The 23,025-nt window shown below is 67.6% G+C and overlaps 3 protein-coding genes and 1 non-coding gene across 4 annotated transcripts; all 4 read right to left on the bottom strand.

The window, feature by feature from the left end:
• Nucleotides 1-111: 111 nt before the first annotated feature.
• Nucleotides 112-302, bottom strand: LOC128903663 (U2 spliceosomal RNA). The gene has a single exon (XR_008464147.1). It is a non-coding gene; the product is annotated as a U2 spliceosomal RNA (small nuclear RNA).
• Nucleotides 303-729: 427 nt separating this feature from the next.
• Nucleotides 730-5,443, bottom strand: B4GAT1 (beta-1,4-glucuronyltransferase 1). The gene is made up of 2 exons (XM_054187668.1): nt 3,240-5,443; nt 730-1,294 (listed from the first exon to the last, which is right to left on the bottom strand). Exons 1-2 carry the CDS (start codon nt 4,347-4,349, stop codon nt 1,103-1,105), a joined length of 1,302 nt encoding a protein of 433 aa, XP_054043643.1. The 5' UTR covers nt 4,350-5,443; the 3' UTR covers nt 730-1,102.
• A 2,534-nt stretch (nt 5,444-7,977) lies between these two features.
• On the bottom strand, nt 7,978-15,871 carry LOC128903657 (fibroin heavy chain-like). Its single transcript, XM_054187662.1, has 8 exons — nt 15,697-15,871; nt 13,781-13,932; nt 13,586-13,688; nt 13,027-13,273; nt 12,393-12,502; nt 11,779-11,911; nt 9,006-11,437; nt 7,978-8,096 (listed from the first exon to the last, which is right to left on the bottom strand). The coding sequence occupies exons 1-8, from the start codon at nt 15,869-15,871 to the stop codon at nt 7,978-7,980; spliced, it is 3,471 nt and encodes a 1,156-aa protein (XP_054043637.1).
• A 1,024-nt stretch (nt 15,872-16,895) lies between these two features.
• Nucleotides 16,896-23,018, bottom strand: MRPL11 (mitochondrial ribosomal protein L11). Its single transcript, XM_054187667.1, is given in 10 exon segments — nt 16,896-17,018; nt 20,094-20,340; nt 20,887-20,962; nt 20,965-21,045; nt 21,941-22,004; nt 22,006-22,035; nt 22,581-22,616; nt 22,618-22,677; nt 22,870-22,914; nt 22,916-23,018. Coding segments are annotated over 10 exon segments (855 nt in total). The 5' UTR covers nt 23,009-23,018.
• Nucleotides 23,019-23,025: the final 7 nt, after the last annotated feature.

Here is a 23,025-nt window from a genome sequence, read left to right as displayed (position 1 = left end):
GGCCCAGCTCAGCTCACCGGCGGCCGCAGAGCGGGGCACTGCGGGGGAGCCCCCGCAGGACGCTTGGGATCAGGAACATTCTGTCTTTAACCAGCCAAAGACCCCCGTGGCGGGGGGTGCACCGTTCCCGGAGGCACTGCAATACCGGGACGATGCGCGGGGCGGAGGGAGCAAGCTCCGGGTCCAACTCCCGAGTCCAAAAATCCGTTTAATATAAAGTCCTCTCATCGAGGACGTATCAGATATTAAACTGATAAGAACAGATACTACACTTGATCTTAGCCAAAAGGCCGAGAAGCGATACTGGGGTGTCCGCCCCCGCCGCACCCCACGGACAACCACCCACCCCGACATCACGGTGACTCCGTTTTTCCCGTACCGACCCCCCCCGGCTCTTCTCCACCTCCACCTCCCACCCCCCCCCCCCCGCGCTCCCGGCCGGTTTCGGGGCACCGACCCCGCCGCTGCACCCCGAATTCCTGCGCATCGGCAGCTCCCATCAGCCCCCTCCACCTCCTCCAGTCCTTCATTAGCGTGACCACGCCCTTTTTATTTACATAAGCCCCGCCCCTTCCATACCTCCGCAAAACACCGCCCCCGCGATTTGCATAGCCACGCCCCATCACCGCCTCCTGCGCGGCCATTGCAGCCCTTCATGGTCATGTCCCGCCCCTCGATTTGCATTATCTCCGCCCCCCCGTCCCGTCCCCCCCCGCCCTCCCGCGCCGCGCCCGCCGGTGGCAGCGATTTGGGTGGAAAAAACTCTTTACTGGGGACCCGGGTGTCCGGGGAGGGACCCAGGCGTCTGGGTGGAGGGGTCCCAAGTGTCCGGAGGGACCCAGGCATCCGGGTGGAGGGGACCCGAGTGTCCCATGCGGAAGGGACCCGGGCATCCAGGGCAAGAGGGGACCCAGGTGTCCCGGCGGAGGGGACCCAGGTGTCCCGGCGGAGGGGACTCCAGTGTCCAGGTGGAGAAGACCCACGTCCAGTGCCAGAAGGGTCCCAGACGTCCGGGTGTAGGGGACCCAGGTGTCCTGGCAGAGGGGACCCTGACGTCCAAGGGGGACCCAGGCATGCCGGCGTCCCCGGGGGGGGGGGGGTGTCAGCAGCGTCGGGGCGAGCGGGGGTAGCGCTGGCGCAGGGCGTCGCGGAAGCGTCGGAAGAGCTGGCGGTTGCGCCCCAGCTCAGCCTCGCGCCCTCCGTGGAAGCCCCCGGCCTCCTTGAAGCCCCGATGGACCACGAAGGCCCCGTCCAGCACCACGAAGCGGAACCCGGCCACGTGCAGCTCACAGGCCTGGAGGGGGGGGGCGGGGGGAAAGGTGGCACCCATGGCACCCATAGACCCCCCCATAGCACCCATAAATCCTCTACAGCACCCACGCACCCACAGAGGACCCACAGACCACCACAGCACCCACAGACCCCCCCCTAGCACCCACAGATCCTCTGTAGCACCCATGGTCCCCCTAAGACCACCTGTAGCCCCATGACCGCCCCATAGCACCCACGGCCACCCCACAGCACCAACAGCCCCCAATGGCCACCCTGTAGTCACCATGGCCACCCCATGGCCACCCCATGATCCCCGTGGCCACCCTACAGTCACCATGGCCACCCCACAGCACCCTCAGTCCCCATGGCCACCCCACAGCACCCTCAGCCCCCATGGGTCACCACAGCCACCTCAGGCCCCATGGCCACCCCATGATCCCCATGGCCACCCCACAGCACCCTCAAGACCCATGGCCATCCTATGGTCACCAATGGCCACCTCATACCCACAATGGCCACCCCACAGCACCCCCAACCCCTGTGGCCACCCTATGGTCACCATGGCCACCCCACAGCACCCTCAGTCCCCATGGCCACCCCACAGCACCCTCAGCCCCCATGGGTCACCACAGCCACCTCAGGTCCCATGGCCACCACATGATCCCCATGGCCATCCCACAGCACCCTCAAACCCCATGGCCATCCTATGGTCACCAATGGCCACCTCATACCCACAATGGCCACCCCACAGCACCCCCAACCCCTGTGGCCACCCTATGGTCACCATGGCCACCCCACAGCACCCTCAGCCCCCATGGGTCACCACAGCCACCTCAGGCCCCATGGCCACCCCATGATCCCCATGGCCACCCCACAGCACCCTCAAACCCCATGGCCATCCTATGGTCACCAATGGCCACCTCATACCCACAATGGCCACCCCACAGCACCCCCAACCCCTGTGGCCACCCTACGGTCACCATGGCCACCCCACAGCACCCTCAGCCCCCATGGGTCACCACAGCCACCTCAGGCGCCATGGCCACCCCATGATCCCCCATGGCCACCCCACAGCACCCTCAAGCCCCATGGCCATCCTATGGTCACCGTGGCCACCTCATACCCACAATGGCCACCCCACAGCACCCCCAACCCCCGTGGCCACCCTACGGTCACCATGGCCACCCCACAGCACCCTCAGTCCCCATGGCCACCCCACAGCACCCTCAGCCCCCATGGGTCACCACAGCCACCTCAGGCCCCATGGCCACCCCATGATCCCCATGGCCACCCCACAGCACCCTCAAACCCCATGGCCATCCTATGGTCACCAATGGCCACCTCATACCCACAATGGCCACCCCACAGCACCCCCAACCCCTGTGGCCACCCTACGGTCACCATGGCCACCCCACAGCACCCTCAGCCCCCATGGGTCACCACAGCCACCTCAGGTCCCATGGCCACCCCATGATCCCCATGGCCACCCCACAGCACCCTCAAGCCCCATGGCCATCCTATGGTCAGCAATGGCCACCTCATACCCACAATGGCCACCCCACAGCACCCCCAACCCCCGTGGCCACCCTACAGTCACCATGGCCACCCCACAGCACCCTCAGTCCCCATGGCCACCCCACAGCACCCTCAGCCCCCATGGGTCACCACAGCCACCTCAGGTCCCATGGCCACCCCATGATCCCCATGGCCACCCCACAGCACCCTCAAGCCCCATGGCCATCCTATGGTCACCATGGCCACCTCATACCCACAATGGCCACCCCACAGCACCCCCAACCCCCGTGGCCACCCTACGGTCACCATGGCTACCCCACAGCACCCTCAGCCCCCATGGATCACCACAGCCACCCTCAGGCCGCATGGCCACCCCACAGCACCCACGCCCATCCTACGGTCACCACAGCCACCCCCCAAGCCCCCATGGCCACCCCACAGCCCCACAGCACCTGGCTGATGCGGTTGAAGCCGTACTGGAGGAAGCGCTCATCGAAGGGTGGGACGCTGTGGGCCGGCCCCACGTAGAAGGGCTCCCATGGGTCCCGCCATGGGACCTCGTAGGCCACGCGCAGGTGGGGGGCGAGTGGCAGCGCCCACCAGCGCCCGTAGTCCGTGGGTGCTTGGCACCGGGGACACAGTGTCCCATAGAAGGGCCGGGCGTCCCCCGTCCCCAAGAGCTGCAGAAGCTCTGCCTTCGTCCCCGGCACCCGGGTCCCCGTGCGGACCTCGAAGGCCGGCAGCACGAACACCACCTGGTCCCAGGACGCTGTGGTGGCACCTGGGTCTTTGGGGTCCTCCAGGGTGTTGGGGTCCTTCAGGGTGTTGGGGTCTTCCAAGGTGTTGGGGAATTCCAAGGTGTTGGGGACACCTGGGTCATGGAAGCCCTTGGGGACCTCCAGGGCATTGGGGTCTTCCAGGGCATTGGGGACACCTGGGTCATGGAAGCCCTTGGGGACCTCCAGGGCATTGGGGTCTTCCAGGGCATTGGGGACACCTGGGTCATGGAAGCCCTTGGGGACACTTGGGTCATGGAAGCCCTTGGGGAGCTCCAGGGCACTGGGGACATTGGGGACACCTGGGACATCGGCGACACCCACCCTGCGGGGGACCTCCAGGGCATTGAGCACCCTGGGGTCACTGGGGACACCAGGGACGTGGCGGGGGGCCAGGGTGTGGGGGACCCTGAGGCCACCAGGACCATCAGGAGCCCTCCATGGCGGGGGGGTCCCCAAGACCCCCGGAGCCCCCAAACCTTTAGGGTCCCCCAAACCCCCTGGAGCCCCCAAGATGTTGGGGTCCCCCCCCAAGTTCTTCGCCCCTCCACCCTGGAGGCTCCCCCAAAATTTTTGCGGCCCCCCCCAGCTGGGGGGTCCCCCAAACCCCTTCCGGTCCCCCCCTCCCGCAGGAGCCTCAGGAATCCCTCCCGCAGACCCCGACTGGGCACCACGTCGGCATCCACCAGCAACACGAACCGCCCCCCCAATTTTTGGGGGGCCAGGACCCCCATTTTTTTGGGGGGGGGGGGCCATTTTTCCCAGCTGCCCCCTCCCAAGCCACATTCCGCAAGAGATTCCCGGGGTACGGCACCCCCAAAGTGTAACTGGGGGGGTCGGTGGTCGCCAGACGCCGGAGGGCCCCCCGACATCTCCCCGGGGTTGGGGGGCTGGAGTTGGGGGATACAAGGAGGGGGGGCGGCGGGGGGGGCGCAGCTGCCCCCACCACCACGTGGAGCCGCAGACGGGGCCGTAACCCCCGGCAGGGCCCCCCCAAAATTGCCACCAGCTCTTCCAACCCTTCCCTGGGGGACCCCAAAAACGGCCACCGAGAGGGGACCCCCCCCAAATTCCCCCCCCCCACCGCCCCCCCCTAAAGTCCCCGCCACTCGTCCCGGGGTGCCGTGGGTGGCCAGGATTAATTCGGGGGGGTCCCAAAGAGGGGGGGGACCCAAAATGTCACGATAAACCCGGAAGGTCCCCGAAGTGTCCAGAACCCCCCGGGGGGGGGTCATGGGTGGGGGGCGGGGGGGGCGGCGGGGCAGGAGGGGAGGGCGGGGTGGGGGCAGGGCTCGCAGGTAGAGGGTCTGCAGCAGGGCCAGCCCCCCCAGTAGCCAGGCACAGCCCCCCAGTAGCCGCCCCTGGCCCATCGCCTGCTGATCCCCCCAGCCCCAGTCCTGGACTGGGGGCTACTGGGAGGGGACTGGTAAGGGGTTGGGGGGGCTTCTGGGGCTACTGGGAGGGGGCTGGGAGGGGTTTGGGTGGCTTCTGGGGGCACTGGGAGAGGACTGGGAGGGGACTGGGGGGCGCTGGGGGGCTTCTGGGGCTACTGGGAGGGTACTGGGAGGGTACTGGGGGTCACTGGGATGGTAAATAGGTGTGTACTGGGAGAGCGGGGGGGGGCACTGGGACCAGTGCTGAGCCGGGACCGGTAGGGCATGCTGGGAGCGCGATGGGGTCACTGGGACCAGTATGGGGCTACTGGGACCAGTATGGACGCTGGGACCAGTACAGGGGGTTACTGGGACCAGTCTCGGTACTGGAAGCAGCACGGAGGTGCTGAGACCTGTTGAGGGGGCGAGTGGGACCAGCAAGGGGGGGGGGGTTGTTACTGGGACCAGTACGGGCGCTGGGAGCGGTGCAAAGGGATACTGGGTCCAGTCCGGGGCGGAGGCGGGGGGGGGGGGGGGGGGTGTCACCGGGCCCAGTTCGGGGGTGGGGAAGGGGGACTGGGCCCAGTTTGAGGGTTAAGGGGGTTGGGGGGGTGGGGCAGTGAGCCCAGCCTGGGGAGGGAACTGGGCCCAGTTTGGGTTGGGGGGGGGGGGGGGAACTGGGCCCAGTTTGGGGCCGGGAGCTCACCGCCGCCGCGTCGCCGGGAGGAGCCGCGCATGCGCGGGGAGGGACGCGGGCGGGCGGAGGGGGCGTGGCCACGGGGCGGGAGGGGGCGTGGCCATAGGGGGGTGGGCGGGGCGGAGGGGCGGGGCCTGGCGGGGGCCTGGACCACGCCCCCCTCCCTCCCCGCTCGGAGCCCTGAGTCCCCCCCTGAACTTCTGCTCCCCCCTCCCGGACGCCCCCCCCCCCCAAAAACGCCTGGATCCCCCCCCCCCCCCCGAATTCTTGGGTCCCCCCCGAGCTCCTGGGTCGGGTTCCCGTCCCCCCCCCCCCCACCTCAGACGCCCGGGTCCCCCCCCCAATTCCTGGGTTCCCCCGCCCTGAACTCCTGGGTCCCCCCCGGACGCTTGAGTCCTCCCCGAACTCCTGGGTTCCCCCCCAAAATTCCCGGGTCCCCCCCAAAACTCCTGCCCCCCCCACCCTCCCGAATTCCTGTCCCCCCCCCCCGGATGTTTGGGTCCCCCCCAAACTCCTGGGTCCCCCCAAAATTCCCGGGTCCTCCCCAAAACTCCTGCCCCCCCACCCTCCCGAATTCCTGTGTCCCCCCCCGGATGTTTGGGTCCCCCCCAAACTCCTGGGTTCCCCCCCCAAAATTCCCGGGTCCCCCCCAAAACTCCTGCCCCCCCACCCTCCCGAATTCCTGTCCCCCCCCCGGATGTTTGGGTCCCCCCCAAACTCCTGGGTTCCCCCCCAAAATTTCCGGGTCCCCCCCAAAACTCCTGCCCCCCCACCCTCCCGAATTCCTGTCCCCCCCCCGGATGTTTGGGTCCCTGGAAAGAAGCTGCCGCGGGCGCAGGGATGTTGGGGGCCACTTTATTGCCGGGGGCGGGGGGGGGGGGGGGTGTCGGTGGCAGCGGTGCCTCCAGGGGACGTTGGGGACATCGGGGAGGTGGGGGCTGTCGGGCCACCACGTGTCTCAGTCCCTTGGGTGGGGACATGGGGGACAATGGGGGCCAGTCCCTCACGGTGGGGACATCGGGGACTTCAGGCTGTGGTGGGTCTCCATCCCTTGAGTCAAGAGCGATGACAATGTCCCACAGCCCCTGGGGACACGAGGGATGTTGGGGACACCAGGGGGACATTGGGGACATCAGGCTGTGATGGGTCTCAGTCCCTTGAGCTGGGGCGGTGACGATGTCCCACATCCTTTGGGGACATCGGGGGCGTTGGGGACATCTGGCCGTGGTGGGTGTCTGTCCCTCGAGCCAGGGTGGTGACAGTGTCCCACCTCCTTCAAGGACAATGGAGACACTGGGGACATCGGGCTGTGGTGGGTCTCCATCCCTTGATCCAGGACGATGACAATGTCCCACATCCTTTGGGGACATCGGAAATGTTGGGGACATCGGGCCACAACAGGTCTCAGTCCTTTGGGTTGGGGACATTGGGGACATCAGGCTATGATGTGTCTCAGTCTGTTGATCCAAGGCAATGACGAGGTCCCAAGTCCCTTGGGGACATTGGGGACATCAAGCCACAATGTGTCTCAGTCCCTCCAGCCGAGGTGACGACGAGGTGCCCATGTCCCTTGGGGACATTGGGCTGTGACATGTCTCAGTCCTTTCAGGTGGTGTCCACATCCTTCGGGGACACTCTGGGGACACTGAGCTGTGCCAGGTCTCGGTCCTTTGGGTCACAGCAGTGATGAGGTCCCTCGGGGACGTTGGGGACATCGAGTTGTGATGAGTCTCAGTCCCTCAGGCTCGGTGACATCGCGCTGCGACGTGTCTCGATGTCTTGGGTGGGGGACGTTGGGGACATCGGGGACGTTGGGGACATCAGGGACGTTGGGGACATTAGGGATGTTGGGGACATCAGGGACCTTGGGGACATTGGGGACACTGGGGATGTCAGGGGCACTGGGGATGTTGGGGTCACTGGGGACACTGAGCCACAATGTCACTCAAGTTGGGGACATTGGGGACATCAGGCCATGACATCTCACAGTCCCTCGAGGGACTTGAGGGTCTTCGGGACACTGGCGACATCGAGCCATGCCCCCATGGCTTGGGGCAATGAGTGCCCACATCCCCACTTTGGGGACATTGGGGACATCAGGCCATGGCGTGTCTCCATCCTTTGGGTTGGGGACACTGGGGACATCGGGCCACGGCGTGTCTCCATCCTTTGGGTTGGGGACACTGGGGACATCGGGCCACGGCGTGTCTCCATCCTTTGGGTTGGGGACACTGGGGACATCGGGCCATGGTGTGTCTCCATCCTTTGGGTTGGGGACACTGGGGACATTGAGCCACATTGTGCCTCAGCCCCATGAGTTGGGGACATTGGGGTCATCGGGCCGTCAAGCTACGATGTCCCCATCACTCGGGTCAGGGTCGTTGGGGACATCAAGCCACATCGTGTCTCGGTCCCTTGGGTTGGGGACATTGGGGGTGACACACACACGCTTTTGGGGGGACTCTGCCAAAAACGCAGACCCCAGGGACACGAGGACAGGGTGGGTGACAGGGACAAGGTGGGTGACAAGGGATGGGGACACTTTGGGGGTGGCTCCTACAGGTGGGTCCAAGCCACCCACTGACACAAAATTTGGGGACAGGTCCCAGAGTTGGGGGGGGGGGGGGGTGTTTGGGGACAACAGGGGATGGGGACCCAGGCGTCCGGGCTGGGGGAGGGGGGAGGCCACCAGCCCCCCCCCAATTACCTTAGAGACTCGTTACGAGTTAAATTAGCACGAAAGGCCCCGGGGGGGGGCGGCGGTGGGGGGGGAAAGGGGACACGGCCGGGGCCTGGGGGACGGTGGCACCGGGCCGGGGTGACAATGACAATATGCCATACTGGGGGCAAGTCGCGTCACAGACTTAGTTCAGAAGGACGGGGCGCGCTGGCTTCCGGCTGCGGGGGAGCGGAGGGGGGGGGGACACATGTCAGGGACCCAATGTCCGGGCCACCAACCCCCCCCCCTCACCCCCCGGTCCCCACCCGAGGGAACCAGGCATCTGGGACCCCCAATTTCACCCAACCCTCCCCCCCCACTACCACCCCCCACCCCGCCGGGGACGCAGACACCCCCCTAAAATGAGACCCAGGCATCCGGCCGCCCTCCCCACCCAGGGGTCACCCCCCCACCCCATGGGTGCCCCCCCCCCCCCAAAAGGGACCCAGGCGTCCAGGCCCCCTGACTTCCCCCCCCCCCCCCGCCCCCGCAACCCCACTGGGGACCATGACACCCCCCTATGACGGGACCCAGGTATCCGGCCGCCCTCCCCACCCCAGGGGTCACCCCCCCACCACTCCACCACCCCACCCCCCCCCATCCCCATGGGTGCCCCCCCCCGAAAAAGGGACCAAGGCGCCCGGACCCCCTACCTTGGCGGAAGGCGTCCTGGAGGCGGCTTTGGGGGAGTTGATACAACTCAGCGAAGGGGTCGCGGGGCGACCGGGGCGGGGGGGGCGGGCGGGGGCTGGGGGTCCCCCCCGAACGCCTGGGTCCCCCGCGGTTGACGCCGGTGGTGGTGGCAGCGGCGGCGGCCAATCCTTGGAGCAGGCGACGCAAAGCTGGGCCGGGGGGTGCCGGCGGGGGTGGGGGCGGTGACGTCTCAGGGGTGAGGAGGGACCCGGGGGTCCCACCCGGGAGCCCCCCGGGACTCTCAGGACTCGGCGGTAATTTTTCGGTGGCTGCTTCGGGGGGTTCCGGGGGGCCGAAGGCGAAAGGCGGAGCTTGCCGGGGGGTGTAGGGGGGCGTCCAGGTCTCGGTGGCTCCCCCTGGCGTCTCGGGGACCCCCAGGCCCGGCACCAGGCGGGCGCCTACGGCCAAACCCACAGCGGCGTTGGCTCTGCTGGTGGCTCCAAGGGTGGCGCCGATGGCGGGGCCCAAGGAGGAGCCGATGCTGGGGGTGAGGTTGGCCCCAAGGCCGAGTCCAGTGCCGAGTCCGGTGCCACCGTTGGCTCCAACAGCAGCTCCAACACCGAGGCCAACACCGGATCCAAGAGTAGGGTCAAGGCTGGGGCCAAGGCCAATGGTGGATCCAAGGGTAGAGCCAGCGTTGGCTCCAACGGCAGCTCCAGCACCAAGTCCAACGCCAGATCCAACACCGGATCCAATAGTGGCTCCCACGCCAAGTCCAATGGCAGCATCAACGCCGGTTCCAAGGGTGGAGTCAATGTTGGCTCCCATGTTGGCTCCAAGGCTGAGTCCAACAGAGGTGCCGATGTCGGGACCAAGCCCGGAGCCGACATTGGCACCAAGCGCGGCTCCAACAGCGAATCCAAGGGCAGAGCCACTGCTGGCTCCAACGCTGGCTCCGACAGCAAGTCCGATGCCGGCACCATCAGATCCAGGAGCTGAGCCAACGGTGGAGCCAACGTTGGCTCCCAGACCAAGTCCAACGCCAGATCCAAGACCGGAGCCAACACTGGCACCAATGTTGGCTCCAACAGCAGCTCCAATGCCAAGTCCAACGCCGGATCCTACATCAGATGCAAGAGCAGAGCCAACGTTGGTTCCAACACCAAGTCCAACACCAACGTCAACATCAGATCCAAGAGCAGCACCAACGTTGGCTCCAACACCAGCTCCGACGGCAAGTCCAACACCAGATCCAAGAGAAGAGCCAACGTTGGCTCCAACACCAGCTCCGATGGCAAGTCCAACACTGGATCCAAGAGAAGAGCCAACGTTGGCTCCAACACCAGCTCCAATGGCAAGTCCAACACCAGATCCAAGAGAAGAGCCAACGCCAGCTCCAACAGCAGCTCCAACGGCAAGTCCAACACCAGGTCCAACACCAGATGAAAGAGTGGAGCCAACGTTGGCTCCAAGAGCAGCTCCAAGGCCAAGTCCAACAGAGGATCCAAGACTGGAGCCAACGTTGGCTCCAACGTTGGCTCCAAGGCCAACTCCGACACCGGTGCCAACTCCAGCACCTAGGTTGGCTCCAACACTGGCACCAACGGCGACTCCAACACCGGCACCAACATCAGATGGAAGAGCGGGGCCAACAGCCCCAATGCCGAGCCCAACGCAGGCTCTGACACCACCACCGAGACCAGGTCCAATGTTGGCCCCGACGCTGAGTGCGACGCCAGCTCCGAGACTGGGGCCAACGTCTACTCCACCATTGGCTTGGAGACCAGCTCCAATGTCATCTCTGGCACTGGCTCCGAGAGCAGCTCCAATATCAGCCCCCAGGTTGGGGCCAACATCGGCACTGGCACCGGCTGCCACGCCAAGGCCAACGTTGACTCTGATGCCGGCTCCCACACCAATCCCAACTCCGCCACCGACATCAGTGCCGAGACCATGTCCAACACCATCTCCAAGACCACATCCAACATTCACTCCAACACCGGCTCCAAGACCAGGGTCAACGTTGGCTCCAGCATTGCCTCCAAGACTGTGTCCGACAGCAGCTCCAAGACCAGATGCCATGTTGGTGTCAAGACCAGGTCCCATGTTGGCTCCAAGACCAGGGTCAACATTGGCCCCAAGGCCGGCTCCAAGACCATGTCCAACATCGGCTCCAACGGTGCACCCAACGTCAACGCCAAGGCCAAGGCCAATGCTGACACCAACATTAGCTCCAACGTCGTCTCCAAGCCCGGATCCAACACTGAGGTCAACACTGGAGCCAACGCCAGGACCAACACCGAGGCCAATGCCGGGACTGGCGCCGACACCCAGGTCCCCACCAGCTCCGATGCCAGCACCGGGCAAGTCAAGGCCGGGGCCGAAGGGTTCAGGGGGGCCCGGGGGGGCCTCGGCTGCCAGCTGCTGCCGCAGGCACCAGGCCTCAGCCTCGCTGTGGGAGAAATGAGGGGGTTATGGGGCGGCCTGGGGTGACCCTTAATGCCTGGGTCCCCCCAGGGGAGTGGAGGGTGCTGGGACCCACAGATCCCATAAGGGGTGGGGAGCTCCTGGATGCCTGGGTCCCGTATGGGGTGGAAGGTAGCCAAATATTGGGCTTCCCTTGGGGGTGAGGGGGCACTTGGGTCCCCTGGGGCTGGTGGGACCTCCCAGATGCCTGGGTTCCCTGGGGCCACCTGGATGCTTGGGTCTCCCGGCCCTGAGAACATGGGGCCACCCAGATGCCCGGGTCCCCTGGAGTGAGCTGGGGCCACCCGGACGCCTGGGTCCACTCACCTGATGACGAAGTTGTGGGCGAGCAGGGCCGGGCCCTCGGGGCGCAGGCGGGCGTAGACCCATGTCCAGCCCAGGCCATCCTTGCGCTGCAGCCGTGTCACCAGCTCCCCTCGCACCTCTGCCCCTGCTCCCGCTGTGGGGACAGGGGGGACATCAGTGAGGATGGGGGGAGGTGGGGGCGGTTGGTGGGATGGGGACATTGGGACATCAACAGGGACAGCTGGGGTGGATGGGGACAGGGGGATGTCAACGGGGAGAACTGGGGCGGATGGGGACATTGGGACATCAGCAGGGACAACTGGGGTGGATGGGGACAGGGGGACGTCAAAGGGGACAGGGGTCAACAGGGCTCTGAAGGACCCCAGGGGGTACGTAGGACACCAAGGACGCTGGAGGGCACGGAGTGACAGCAGGGGAACCAAGGAACACCCAGGGTGATGGGGGACAACCTTGGGGACAGGGGACAGTCAGGGGACAGGAAGACCCCAGGGGACTTTGGGGACAGATAGGGGGGAGCACGGAGACCCCAGTGGATCCAGTGGGGACAGGGAGATGTCAGGGAACCCAAGGGACAGTTGTGGGAGGGACACAGGGAGACCCCAGGGGACACTCACCGAGGCGGAGGTGCTGGCGGGCGACGTGGCCAAGGTCCTCGGGGTGCAGGAGCCGGTACCAAGAGCGACCCAGGAGCTCCCCCCGCCCGTAGCCCAGGTGGATCAGGACGCTGTGGGACAACACGACAGGGTCCCTCACCTGCCCGCACCCAGGTCCCCTCTTCGGGTGCCTGGGTCCCACCCCAGATGTCTGGTGTCCCCTGAGACACCTGGGTCCCTCCTTGATGCCTAGTGTGTCCCCAAAATGCCTGGGTCCCCCCTCAACTTCTGGGTCCCCTCCTGGACGCCTGCGTCCCCTCCCAGATGCCTGGTGTCCCCTCAGACACCTGGGTCCCTCCTGGACACCTGGGTCCCCCCAGATACCTGGGTTCCGCCAAGTGCCTGGGTCCCCCTGAACTCCTGGGTCCCCCCTGGACACCTTGGTCCCCCCTGGGCGTCTGGATCCCCTCCCAGATGCCTGGTGTCCCCTCAGACACGTGGGTCCTGGATGCCTGGGTGCCCCCCAACTCCTGGGTCCCCCCAAACACCTGTGTACCCCCAAACGCCCGGGTCCACTGAACTCCTGGGTCCCCCCCCGGATGCCTGGGTCTCCCCCGCAACTCCTGGGTCCCCTCCCGGACGCCCGGGTCCTCACCTATCAGAGACGTCGAGCAGGGCGAGGTCGCGGGCATGGCGGCTCTGGAAGGCGGGCAGGAGCAGGCAGTCGGGGCAGGGCCAGGGTGGGGGGTCCAGTGGGGCACAGAAGGCGACGAAAAGCCCTGGAGAAGCCCCGGGGGGTCCAGGGGGGGCCTGGAAGCGGCCCCGCAGCAGCACCAGCTTCCGCCCGGCGCTGGGACGGCGCGAGGCCCGCGAGGTGGTGAAGCGGCAGCGGAAGAGGCGCTCTGGGGGAGAGGGGGACTCCGTTGGTCTGTCTGGCCTCCATCCATCCCTCCATCCATCCCTCCATCCTTCTGTCTATCCCTCCAGCCAGCCAGCCAGCCTTCCATCTTTCCATCCATCCATCCATCCATCCATCCATCCGTCCATCCATCCGTCCATCCATCCGTCCATGCACCCATCCATCCATCCCTCCATCCCTTGATCATTCCAACCCTCTCTCCATCCATCCTTCCCTCTGTCCTTCCATCCCTCCATCTCTCCACCCCCCCCAGGACCCTGCCCAGGACCCTGCCCCCCAAGGACCCCCCACCCACCTGCCTGGGGGGGCCCGGGCAGGTTGAGCTGATGTCGCACCAACGGGTGGTCAGCCGGATCCAGCAGGTCGTAGATGCTGTCACCTTGTGCCACCAGGTCCACCTGCATGGGGGGGAAGAGGAGGCGGGAGGATCAGCACCCAGCACCCGGCACCCACCCGACACCCAACCCCCTCCCCACGTGCAGGTGCCCACCATGGAGTGCCCCAGGTGCTGCGCGACGTTGTCGGTGACGCCGACCAGCTTCCCCTCGCGGGTGACGGCCAGCAGGAACCCGGGCAGCGAGGCCACCAGGTCGGCCAGTTCCGGCCCCCCCAGCAGCTCCATGGGTGCTCCCCGCGTTGGGCCTGCATGGGGACACACGTCAGCACCCAGCCAGCACCCGCCGCCTCGCCCGCAGGGTTCCCCCACAGCCCTGGGGCACCCAGGTGGTCCCAGCACCCAAAGCACCACCCATGGAGTCACCGGTGGCACCCATAGCCTTGCCCACGTGGACCCGTGGTAGCCCTGGCAGGACCCACAGCATCGCCCAGGTGGACCCATGGGAGTCCCCAGTCCCTGTCCCTGTCCCTGATCCCCGGTCCCTGTCCCGGTGCTCTCATCCCAGTCCTGATCCCTGTCCCTGGTCCCGGTCTCGGTCCTGGTCCCAGTTCCTGATCCTGGTCCCTGTCACTGGTACCTGTCACCGGTGCCGGTCCCGGTCCCGGTCCCCCTGTCCCAGCCTTGATCCCGGTCCCTGTCCCCGGTCCCTGATCCTGACCCCTGTCCCGGTCGCCAATCCTGGTCTCCGTCCCTGGTCCCTGACCCTGATCCCTGTCCCTGGTCCCTGATCATGATCCCTGTCCCAGTCCCCGATCCCGTCTCTGTCCCTGGTTCCCGATCCCGGTGCCTGATCCTGGTCCCCGAGCCCGGTCCCTGATCCTGGTCCTTGTCCCCGTCCCCGATCCTGATCCCTGTCTCTGGTCCGTGATCCTGGTCCCAGATCATGGTCCCTGATCCCGGTCCCTACCACCGGTCCCTGATCCCAGTCCCCAATCCCGGTCCCCGATCCCTGATCCCGGTCCCCGATCCTGGTCCCTATCACTGGTCCCCGATCCTGATCCCTGATCCCAGTCCCCGAACCCTGATCCTGGTTCCCGGTCCCTATTGCTGGTCCCCGAGCCCGGTCCCTGATCCTGGTGCTTGTCCTGGTCCCCGATCCTGATCCCTGTCCCTGGTCTGTGATCCCGGTCCCAGATCATGGTCCCTGATCCCGGTCCCTATTACCGGTCCTTGATCCCAGTCCCCGATCCCGGTCACTGTCCCGGTCCCCGCCGCTGTCCGCGGTGCTGACACCCGCCACCCCCCGCGCGCGCCGCTGTCCGCGGTGCTGACCGCGTTCCCTGTCCCCGCCCGCGGTGCTGATCCCACCCCGTCCCCGTCCCCGTCCCCATCCCGGTCCCCGTCCCGTTCCCAGGCTGGTTGTCCCCTCTCCCGGTGCCCACCCCCGTCCCGCTGCCGCCTCTTTCCTCCAGCCCCGGTCTCGGCTCCCCGTTCCCCGCTCCCAGCCCGGTCCCATCCCTCTCTCGCTGCTCAGCCCAGTCCCCCCGGCTCCCGACAGCTCCCTGTCCCCGTCCTAATGCTGGTGGCCAGTCCCATCCCGGTGCCATTCCCCGGTTCCACATCGGGGCTAATGCCCCGTCCTGTGCCCATGCCCGGTCCCATCCCGGTGCCCGGTCCCATCCCGATGCCAATGCGCAGTCCCATCCCGGTGCCCAGTCCCATCCTGATGCCAATGCCCAGTCCCAGTGCCCGGTCCCATCCCGATCCCAATACCCGGTCCCACCCGGTGCCCAGTCCCATCCCGGTGCCCAGTCCCATCCCGGTGGCAGTGCCCTGTCCAATCCCAGTGCCAATGCCTGGTCCCATCCCGGTCCCAATACCTGGTCCCAACCTGTTCCCATCCCGATCTCGATGCCCATTCCCACCCCACCGCTCCCTGCCATCCCAATACCGCTTCCTCCCCCCATCCCAGCTCTAACCCCCATCCCAGTCCCTACACCCACCCCGACCCAACCGCTCCCTCCCAGCCCCGTTCCCCATCCCGACGCCGTGAAAGCCGGCGGACCCACCGGGACGGAGGCAGGCGCCCTTGCGGGTGTAGATGCAGGCGAGGGCCATGACGTGCAGGTAGGAGAGACGAGGCCGATCACCCTCGGGCAGCGGCAGGAGGTCTCGCAGGGCGCGGATCTCGGCGTTGATCTGGTCCCTCCGCGCCTTGGAGGCGCCTTTGGTGGAGCGGAGCATCCTCGCGCCGCGGCCGCGCCGCCCGCCCGCCCCTTATATGGACCGCGCGGGCCCTGACGTCACCACCGCGTCACTCCCTTAGCCCCGCCCCGCCCCTTCGCTGGTTGATGGCGGGGGGAGGGGGGGCGGCCGCGTCAGCGCTGACGCGGGCGCAGCGCAGGGCGCGGGGCGGGGGGAGGGAGAGGGAGGGGGGGCGGCGCGCGGCGGCTTCGCACCGAAATAGGAGATGGCGCGCGGTGGGGGGCGGGGCCGGGGGAGGGGCGGGGGGCGGGACACACCCCCCCTCGGGAGGGGGTTGGGGGAGTCAAGGGAGGGTGGAGGGGCCAATGGGGGGCTCAAGGGATGGAAGGGTCAAGGGAGGGAGGGGTGAGGGGGGCTGGAGGGGACGGCCAGACAGATGGAGGGGTCAACGGAGGGGTGGGGGAGCCAATGGTGGGTCAAGGGAGGGGTGGAAAGATGGGTGGAGGGTCAACGGAGGGGTTGGGGGGGGCGATAGGGGGATGGAAGGGCTCAAGGGGTGGAGGGAAGGATGGAGAGGGTTAACGGGGGACGGAGACGGTCAACAGGACATGGAGAGGGGCAACGGGGAGATGGAGGGGGTCAACAGGGCGATGGAGAGGGCAACAGGGATATGGAGAGGGTCAACGTGGAATGGAAAGTGTTAACAGTGGATGGAGAGAGTCACTGGGGCAATGGAGAGGGGCAACGGGGAATGGAGAGGGTCAAGAGGGGACAGAGAGGGTCAACAAGGGATGGAGAGGGTCAACATGGAATGGAGAGGGTTAAGAGGGGATGGGGAGGGTCAACAAGGGATGGAGAGGGTCAACAGGAATGGAGAGGGTTAAGAGGGGATGGGGAGGGTCAACACGGAGATGGAGAGGGTCAACAGGAATGGAGAGGGTTAAGAGGGGATGGGGAGGGTCAACACGGAGATGGAGAGGGTCAATGGAGGATGGAGAGGGTCAACAGGGGATGAAGAGGGGCAATGGGACAATGGAGAGGGTCAATGGGGGGACTGAGGAGCTCAAGGGATGGAGGCATTGATGGAGGGGGTCAACAAAATAATGGAGGTATGAATGGAGAGGTCAATGGAGAGGGTGGAGGGGCCAGTAGCGGGGATGGAAGGGCTCAAGGGATGGAGGAATGGCTGGAGGGTCAACAGGGTGTTGGAGGGGCCAACGGGGGGAGGAAGGGGCTGAAGGGATGGACAGAGGGGGTCAACGGAGGGATGGAGGAATGGCTGGAGGGTCAACAGGGGGCTGGAATGGCCAATGGGGACGATGGAGGGGCTGAAGGGGTGGAGGCATCGGTGGAGGGATCAACGGAGGGGTGGATGGAGGCATCAAAGGGGGGATGGAGGCATCAATGGGAGGCTGAAAGGGTCAACAGAGGGATCGAGGTGCCAACGAGGGGACGGAGGGGTCAATGGGGGGATAGAGGCATCAATGGGGGGATGGAGGGGCCATTGAGGGGGTGGAGGAACCAACGGGGGGATGGAGGAACCAACGGGGGGATGGAGGGGCCATTGGGGGTTGGAGGAACCAACGGGGGGATGGAGGGGCCATTGGGGGGGTGGAGGAACCAACGGGGGGATGGAGGGGCCATTGGGGGGATGGAGGAACCAACGGGGGGATGGAGGGGCCATTGGGGGGATGGAAGGGTCAATGGGGGATGGAGGCATCAAGGGGGGGGCTGGAGGAAGGGTCAAGGGTGGGGTGGGGGGGGCTCAATGGCCGGACGGACAGAGGGACGGGTCAACGGTAGGTTGGAGGAGCCAACGGTGGGTCAACAGCCGGGGGGGGGAGGGGGATGGAGAGGCCAATGGGTGGGGGGGCGGGAAGAGGGACGGAGGAGCCAATTGGGGGTGGGGGGGTGTCAATGGGGGGGGGAGAGGGTTGGGTGCGGGGCGGGGGGTCGACAGAGGGACGGACAGATGGACGGGGGGGGGGGGGTGTCAAGGGAGGGAGGGGGTTGCATGTCATCGTGGCCGAGGGGGGGGACCCAGGCGTTCGGGGTTGGGGGGGGGGAGTGGGGGGGCACGAGTGTTTGGGAACCCCCTTCTCCCCCTTCCCCCCCCCCCCCTCCCCGCTTTCGTGGGCGCCCCCGGAGCTTGGCCCCGCCCCCCGCCGCGGTTCCCCTCCCCCGCCCGGGCTCCGCCGCTGCCAAATTTGGGCGCTGAAGTCGCTGCGCTAAAAATAGGCACCGGGGGGCTAAAAATAGCGGCGGGGAGGGGCGGGCCCGGACGCCTGGGTCCTCTCTGGGCGGGGGGGTGAAGCCTGGGGGGGGGAAGAAGGGGGGGAGGGGACTCGGACGCCTGAGTCCCCTCTGGAAGGCGGGGGGGGGATCCGGACGTCTCGGGGGGGTCAGACGCCTTGGAGGGGGTCGGACGCCTGGGACGCTCTGGGCGGGGGGGCGGAATTGGACGCCTGGGTCCCCTCTGGGGGGGCGGTCCGAGCGTCTGGGGCGGGGGGGGGGGAACTCGGACGGCTTGGGTCTACTCTGGGGGGGGGGTCCGAACGCCTTAGGGGGGGGCTCAGGTGCCTGGGTCCCCTCTGGGGGGGATGGGGGGCTCGGACGCCTCGGTACCCTCTGGGCGGGGGGGTCTCGAACGCCTTGGGGGGGGGGTCTCGGACGCCTGGGTCCCTCTGGGGGGGGGGGGGCACCCGAACGCCTGGGTCCCCCCCACGCCTGGCTTTCCCAGCGAAGGGGGGGGGGGGGGGGAGTCCTGGCCGTGGGTGTCCCGTTCCCCCCCCGGGCGCCTGGGTCCCCCCCCCGCCGCGGCCGCTGGGGGCGGGTTTCCATGGCAACGGCGGAGCCGCAACGTTGGGGGGGGGGGGGGGAAGGAGGATGGAAACGGGGACGAAGGAAGGGATGAAGATGGGGATGAAGGAGAAAGGGGGGGTGAGGATGAGGAAGGAGGGAAGGAGGATGAAGATGGGGAGGAAGGAGGGGGAGAATGGGAAAGAAGGGGGTGAGGATGAGGAGGGATGAAGGATGAAGATGAGGATGAAGGAGCACGGGGAGGAAGGGGGGGGGTGAGGATGAGGAGGGTCAAAGGAGGATGAAGGTGAAGGAGGAGGAAGAGGACGGTGAAAGGGGGGGTGATGATGACGAGGGATGAAGGACGAAGATGAGGATGAAGGAGCACGGGGAGGACGGAGGGGGTGATGATGAGGAGGGTCAAAGGAGGATGAAGATGGGGAAGAAGCAAGGGGAGGATGGGAAAGAAGGGGGTGAGGATGAGGAAGAAGGAGGACGAGAAGGGATGAAGGACGAAGATGAGGATGAAGGAGCATGGGGAGGAAGGGGGGGTGAGGATGAGGAGGGAGGAAGGAGGATGAAGATGGGGGAGGATGGGAAAGATGGGGGTGAGGAGGGGGATGAAGATGAAGGAGGAGGAAGAGGAGGGACAAAGGATGAAGAAGCATGGGGAGGAAGGGGGGGTGAGGATGAGGAGGGAGGAAGGAGGATGAAGATGAGGACGAAGGAGCACGGGGAGGAAAGGGACGGTGAGGATGAGGAGGGTCAAAGGAGGGTGAAGATGGGAAAGAAGGGTTGAGGATGAGGAAGATGGAGAAGGGAAGGGACAAAGGATGAAGATGAGGATGAAGGAGCATGGGGAGGAAGGAGGGGTGAGGAGGGGAGGGTGAAGATGGAGGAAGATGAGGAGGAAGAGGGTGGTGAAGAGGGATGAAGATGAGGAGGAAGAAGGGGGGGGTGATGATGAGGAGGGAGGAAGGAGCAGGAAGATGGAGGAGGAGGAAGACGAGGAAGAGGATGGCAAAAAAGGGGGTGGGGCGGTGAGGAAGAGGCGGGGGGGGGAAGGAGGCTGAAGGCAGGAGGAAGAGGAGGCCGAAGGAAGAGGAAGAGCTGAAAACTTGGGGGGGGGGGGCCACACACAAGGAGGCAGCTGAGGCTGAAGGCCACCCCCTCCCTCAAAGGGGGCACCGGGACACCCCCCCCCACCCCCAAAAAGGGACCCAGGCCCCAAAAAGGGACCCAGGCGTCAGGGACCCCCCCCCTCAAAAGGGACCCAGGTATCCACCCCCCACCCCCCCCAAAAAAAAAGGGGTCCCAGGTGTTACGGACCCCCCCCCCAGGTGTCTGGGTTGTTCCCCCCCCCCCCCCCCCCCCAAAAAGGGGACCCAGGCACCAGGAATCCCCCGGCTCCCCCCCCCCAAAAAAAAAAGAGGGGACCCCTTTGCCCCCCCCCCAAAAAGACACAAGACTGTGCAGGAAAAAAGCCTTTATTGGGGGAACCCCCAACCCCCTGAGCCCCGGGGGGGGGGGGGGGGGGCAGAACGAGACACCCAGGAGTCCGGGGGGGGGGCACCCAGGTGTCCCGAGGTGTGTGTGTGTGGGGGGGGGGTGTCACTTCTTCTTGGCCCCCCCCCTCCTCCTCCTCGGCCATGGCCGCCTCCTGCTCCTGCCGCTGCCGCTGGAAAGTGGCACATTCCTCCGCCGTCAGGCTGCGGGGGGGGGACAAGTGTCGGGGGGGGGGGGGGAACCAGGACCCCACCCACCCAGACGGCCGGGGGGGGGCACCCAGGGACCCAGGCAAACAGAAGAAGGTGGGGGGGGGACACGACACAGGCATCCAGGGGGAACCCAGGTGTCCGCGGGGGGGAGGCACCCATATATTTGGGGGGATCTGGGGGGGGGCACACGCAGGCATTGGCGGGGGGGGGGCACCCACATACTGGGGAGGACCCAGGTGTCTCGGAGTGGGGGGGGCACCCATGTATTCTTGGGGGGGGGATGGACATGACACAACCCCAGGTGTCTGGGAGGGGGGGCACCTATGTATTGGGGGGGGCACCCATGTACTGGGGGGGGGGGGGGGGGGCACCCATCGAGGTATTGAAGGGGGGGGGGGGGGACACGACCCGGGTGCGCAGGGAAGGTGGGGGGGGGCACCCAGGTGTTTGGGAGGGGGGCACCCAGGTGTTTTGGGGTTTTTTTTTTGGGGGGGGGGGGGGGGGGGGGCGGGGGGGGGGACACACGATGACACCCACCGTGGGACGACGCGGAGGCCGAGGCTGCGGGCGGAGCCCACCAGGGACCCCACCAGGGCGGGGAGGGGGGTGCCCGCGCCCCCACCCCCGGGTCCCGCTGCTTCACCAGGGCCACCTCGTAGAGGTGCTTCAGGGACACCACCCCCACCTCCTCGTGACCTGGGGGGGGGCACGCGGGGGGGGTCAAGGGACACCCCCCCCCCCACCCACCCCCCCCCCTTCCCTCCGCCGGGCACCCCCAGGCCCTGAGCACCCCCCAAAAACACCCCAGAGACACACCCCCCCAAACCCTAAGACACCCACCCCCCCCCTCCCAGCACCCCCAAACTCTGGACCCCCCCCCCCCCCAGCACCCACATTCCCCCCCTCCCGGCACCCCCAAACCCTGAGACACCCCCCCCCAGCACCCCCAAACCCTCAGACCCCTCCCCTGCCCCCCCCAGCACCCGCGGACACCCCCCCCCCCCGCACCCCCAAACCCTCAAACCCCTCCCCTGCCCCCCCCAGCACCCGTGGACACCCCCCCCCGCACCCCCAAACCCTGAGACAACCCCCCCCCCAGCACCCCCAAACCCTCAGACCCCTCCCCTGCCCCCCCCAGCACCCGCGGACACCCCCCCCGCACCCCCAAACCCTCAGACACTCCCCCCCCCAGCACCCCCAAACCCTCAGACCCCTCCCCTGCCCCCCCCAGCACCCGCGGACACACCCCCCCCCGCACCCCCAAACCCTCAAACCCCTCCCCTGCCCCCCCCAGCACCCGCGGAAACCCCCCCCCCCCCCGCACCCCCAAACCCTCAGACACCCCCCCAGCACCCTCAGTTACCCCCCCCCCGGAACCCCTGACACCCCCCCCCCCCCCCCATGGCACTAGGGGTGCTCCCCCCACCCAAGGGCCCCCCCCCCCCCCCCCCCGGGAGCACACACCCCCTCCCAGCCATCTTTGGCACCCCCCCAGCACCCTCAGACCGCCGCCCCCCCCGGGACCCCTGACGCCCCCCGCCCCCCCATGTCCATAGGGCGCCCCCCCCATAGGGTGTCCCCCCCCCCTCACCGGGCCGGGCCGCTCCCCGCCGGATGCCGGCGACGGCCTTGAGGAAGTAGGAGGTGGGGGGGGGGGCCGATGGTCAGGTCGTAGCTGCGGTCGGGCTGGGGGGGGGAGGGGGGGGGAGATCCATGGGTGGGGGTCGGGGGGGGCACCCATGGGTGGGGGCACCCAAAGGGGTGGGTCAAGGGGGGGGGGGGGCACTCAATAAAGGGGGTAGCCAATGAGAGGGGACACCCAACGGGAGGGGGGGACGACCATTGGAGGGGGCAAGGGGGGGGGGGGGGGGCACCCAATGTGGGGGGGGGCTAATGGAGGGGTCAAGGGGGGGTACCCAAGGGGGGACGTTAAGAAGGGAGCACCCAAGGTGGGGGGGCACCCAATGGGGAGGTATCAAGGTGAGCAACACCAAGGGGGGGGGGGGGGCCAAGGGCGGCACCCATGGGGGAGATCAAAGGGGGGGGGGGGGGGGGCACCCAACAGGGTGCTGGGGGGGGGGGGGGGGGTGGAGGGGTCGGACCCATGGCGGGGTCCCGGGGCCGTGAGGGTGGTTCCCCGGGGTGGGGGGGGGAAGGTCCCGGGAGGGGGTGTCCCGGTGCCCCGGGGTGGGGGGGGGGTTGCGGGAGGGGGGACGTCCCGGCAGACTCACGCGGACGAGGAGGCGGACGCGCAGGGGGACCCCCGGCCTTGACGTCCCGGGAGCGCTCGTTAAAATCTTGACAGAAGGCGGCGATGGGAACCCCGCGCTGGGGAGGGACCGGGCGGGTCGGGCCGGGGCTCGGGGTGGGGGGGGGGGGGCACCGGGACACCCCCGGGCCAACAGGACCCGCCCCCGAGTAAGCCCCGGGCCCCCCTCTTACAAGGCCTCAGGGCCCGAACTAGGCCCCGGGGACGCCCCCCTCGGCTCCGGTCCCTCCCCCCACCCCCAAGCCCATCACCTGCCCCAGGACGGGCCCCAGCGGCGGCCCCGGCGCCGCCCCCCCCCGCCGGGATGACGGTTCGGAGCGGCCTCGGGTCGGGCCCGGCCCCCGCCGCCGAGCGCGCCGCCGAACGCGCCGCCCGCGCCGCCTTCGACATGGCCGCCCGGGTCACGT

Source organism: Rissa tridactyla, unplaced genomic scaffold (genome assembly GCF_028500815.1).
Source record: "Rissa tridactyla isolate bRisTri1 unplaced genomic scaffold, bRisTri1.patW.cur.20221130 scaffold_578, whole genome shotgun sequence".
NCBI lineage: Eukaryota > Metazoa > Chordata > Aves > Charadriiformes > Laridae > Rissa > Rissa tridactyla.
Note: the sequence above shows the minus strand (reverse complement) of the source record. Positions and strands in the feature narration are given on the sequence as shown.

Coding starts and splice junctions, on each gene's coding strand:
- LOC128903657 (XM_054187662.1), bottom strand. CDS start 15,871: ATGCTCCGCTCCACCAAAGGCGCCTCCAAGGCGCGGAGGGACCAGATC. Junction 13,933..15,696: donor GGGCGCCTGCCTCCGTCCCG/GTGGGTCCGCCG, acceptor GTCCCCATGCAG/GCCCAACGCGGGGAGCACCC. Junction 11,912..12,392: donor CCGCCAGCACCTCCGCCTCG/GTGAGTGTCCCC, acceptor CTGTCCCCACAG/CGGGAGCAGGGGCAGAGGTG.
- B4GAT1 (XM_054187668.1), bottom strand. CDS start 4,349: ATGTGGCTTGGGAGGGGGCAGCTGGGAAAAATGGCCCCCCCCCCCCAA. Junction 1,295..3,239: donor GCTTCAACCGCATCAGCCAG/GTGCTGTGGGGC, acceptor CCCCCCCTCCAG/GCCTGTGAGCTGCACGTGGC.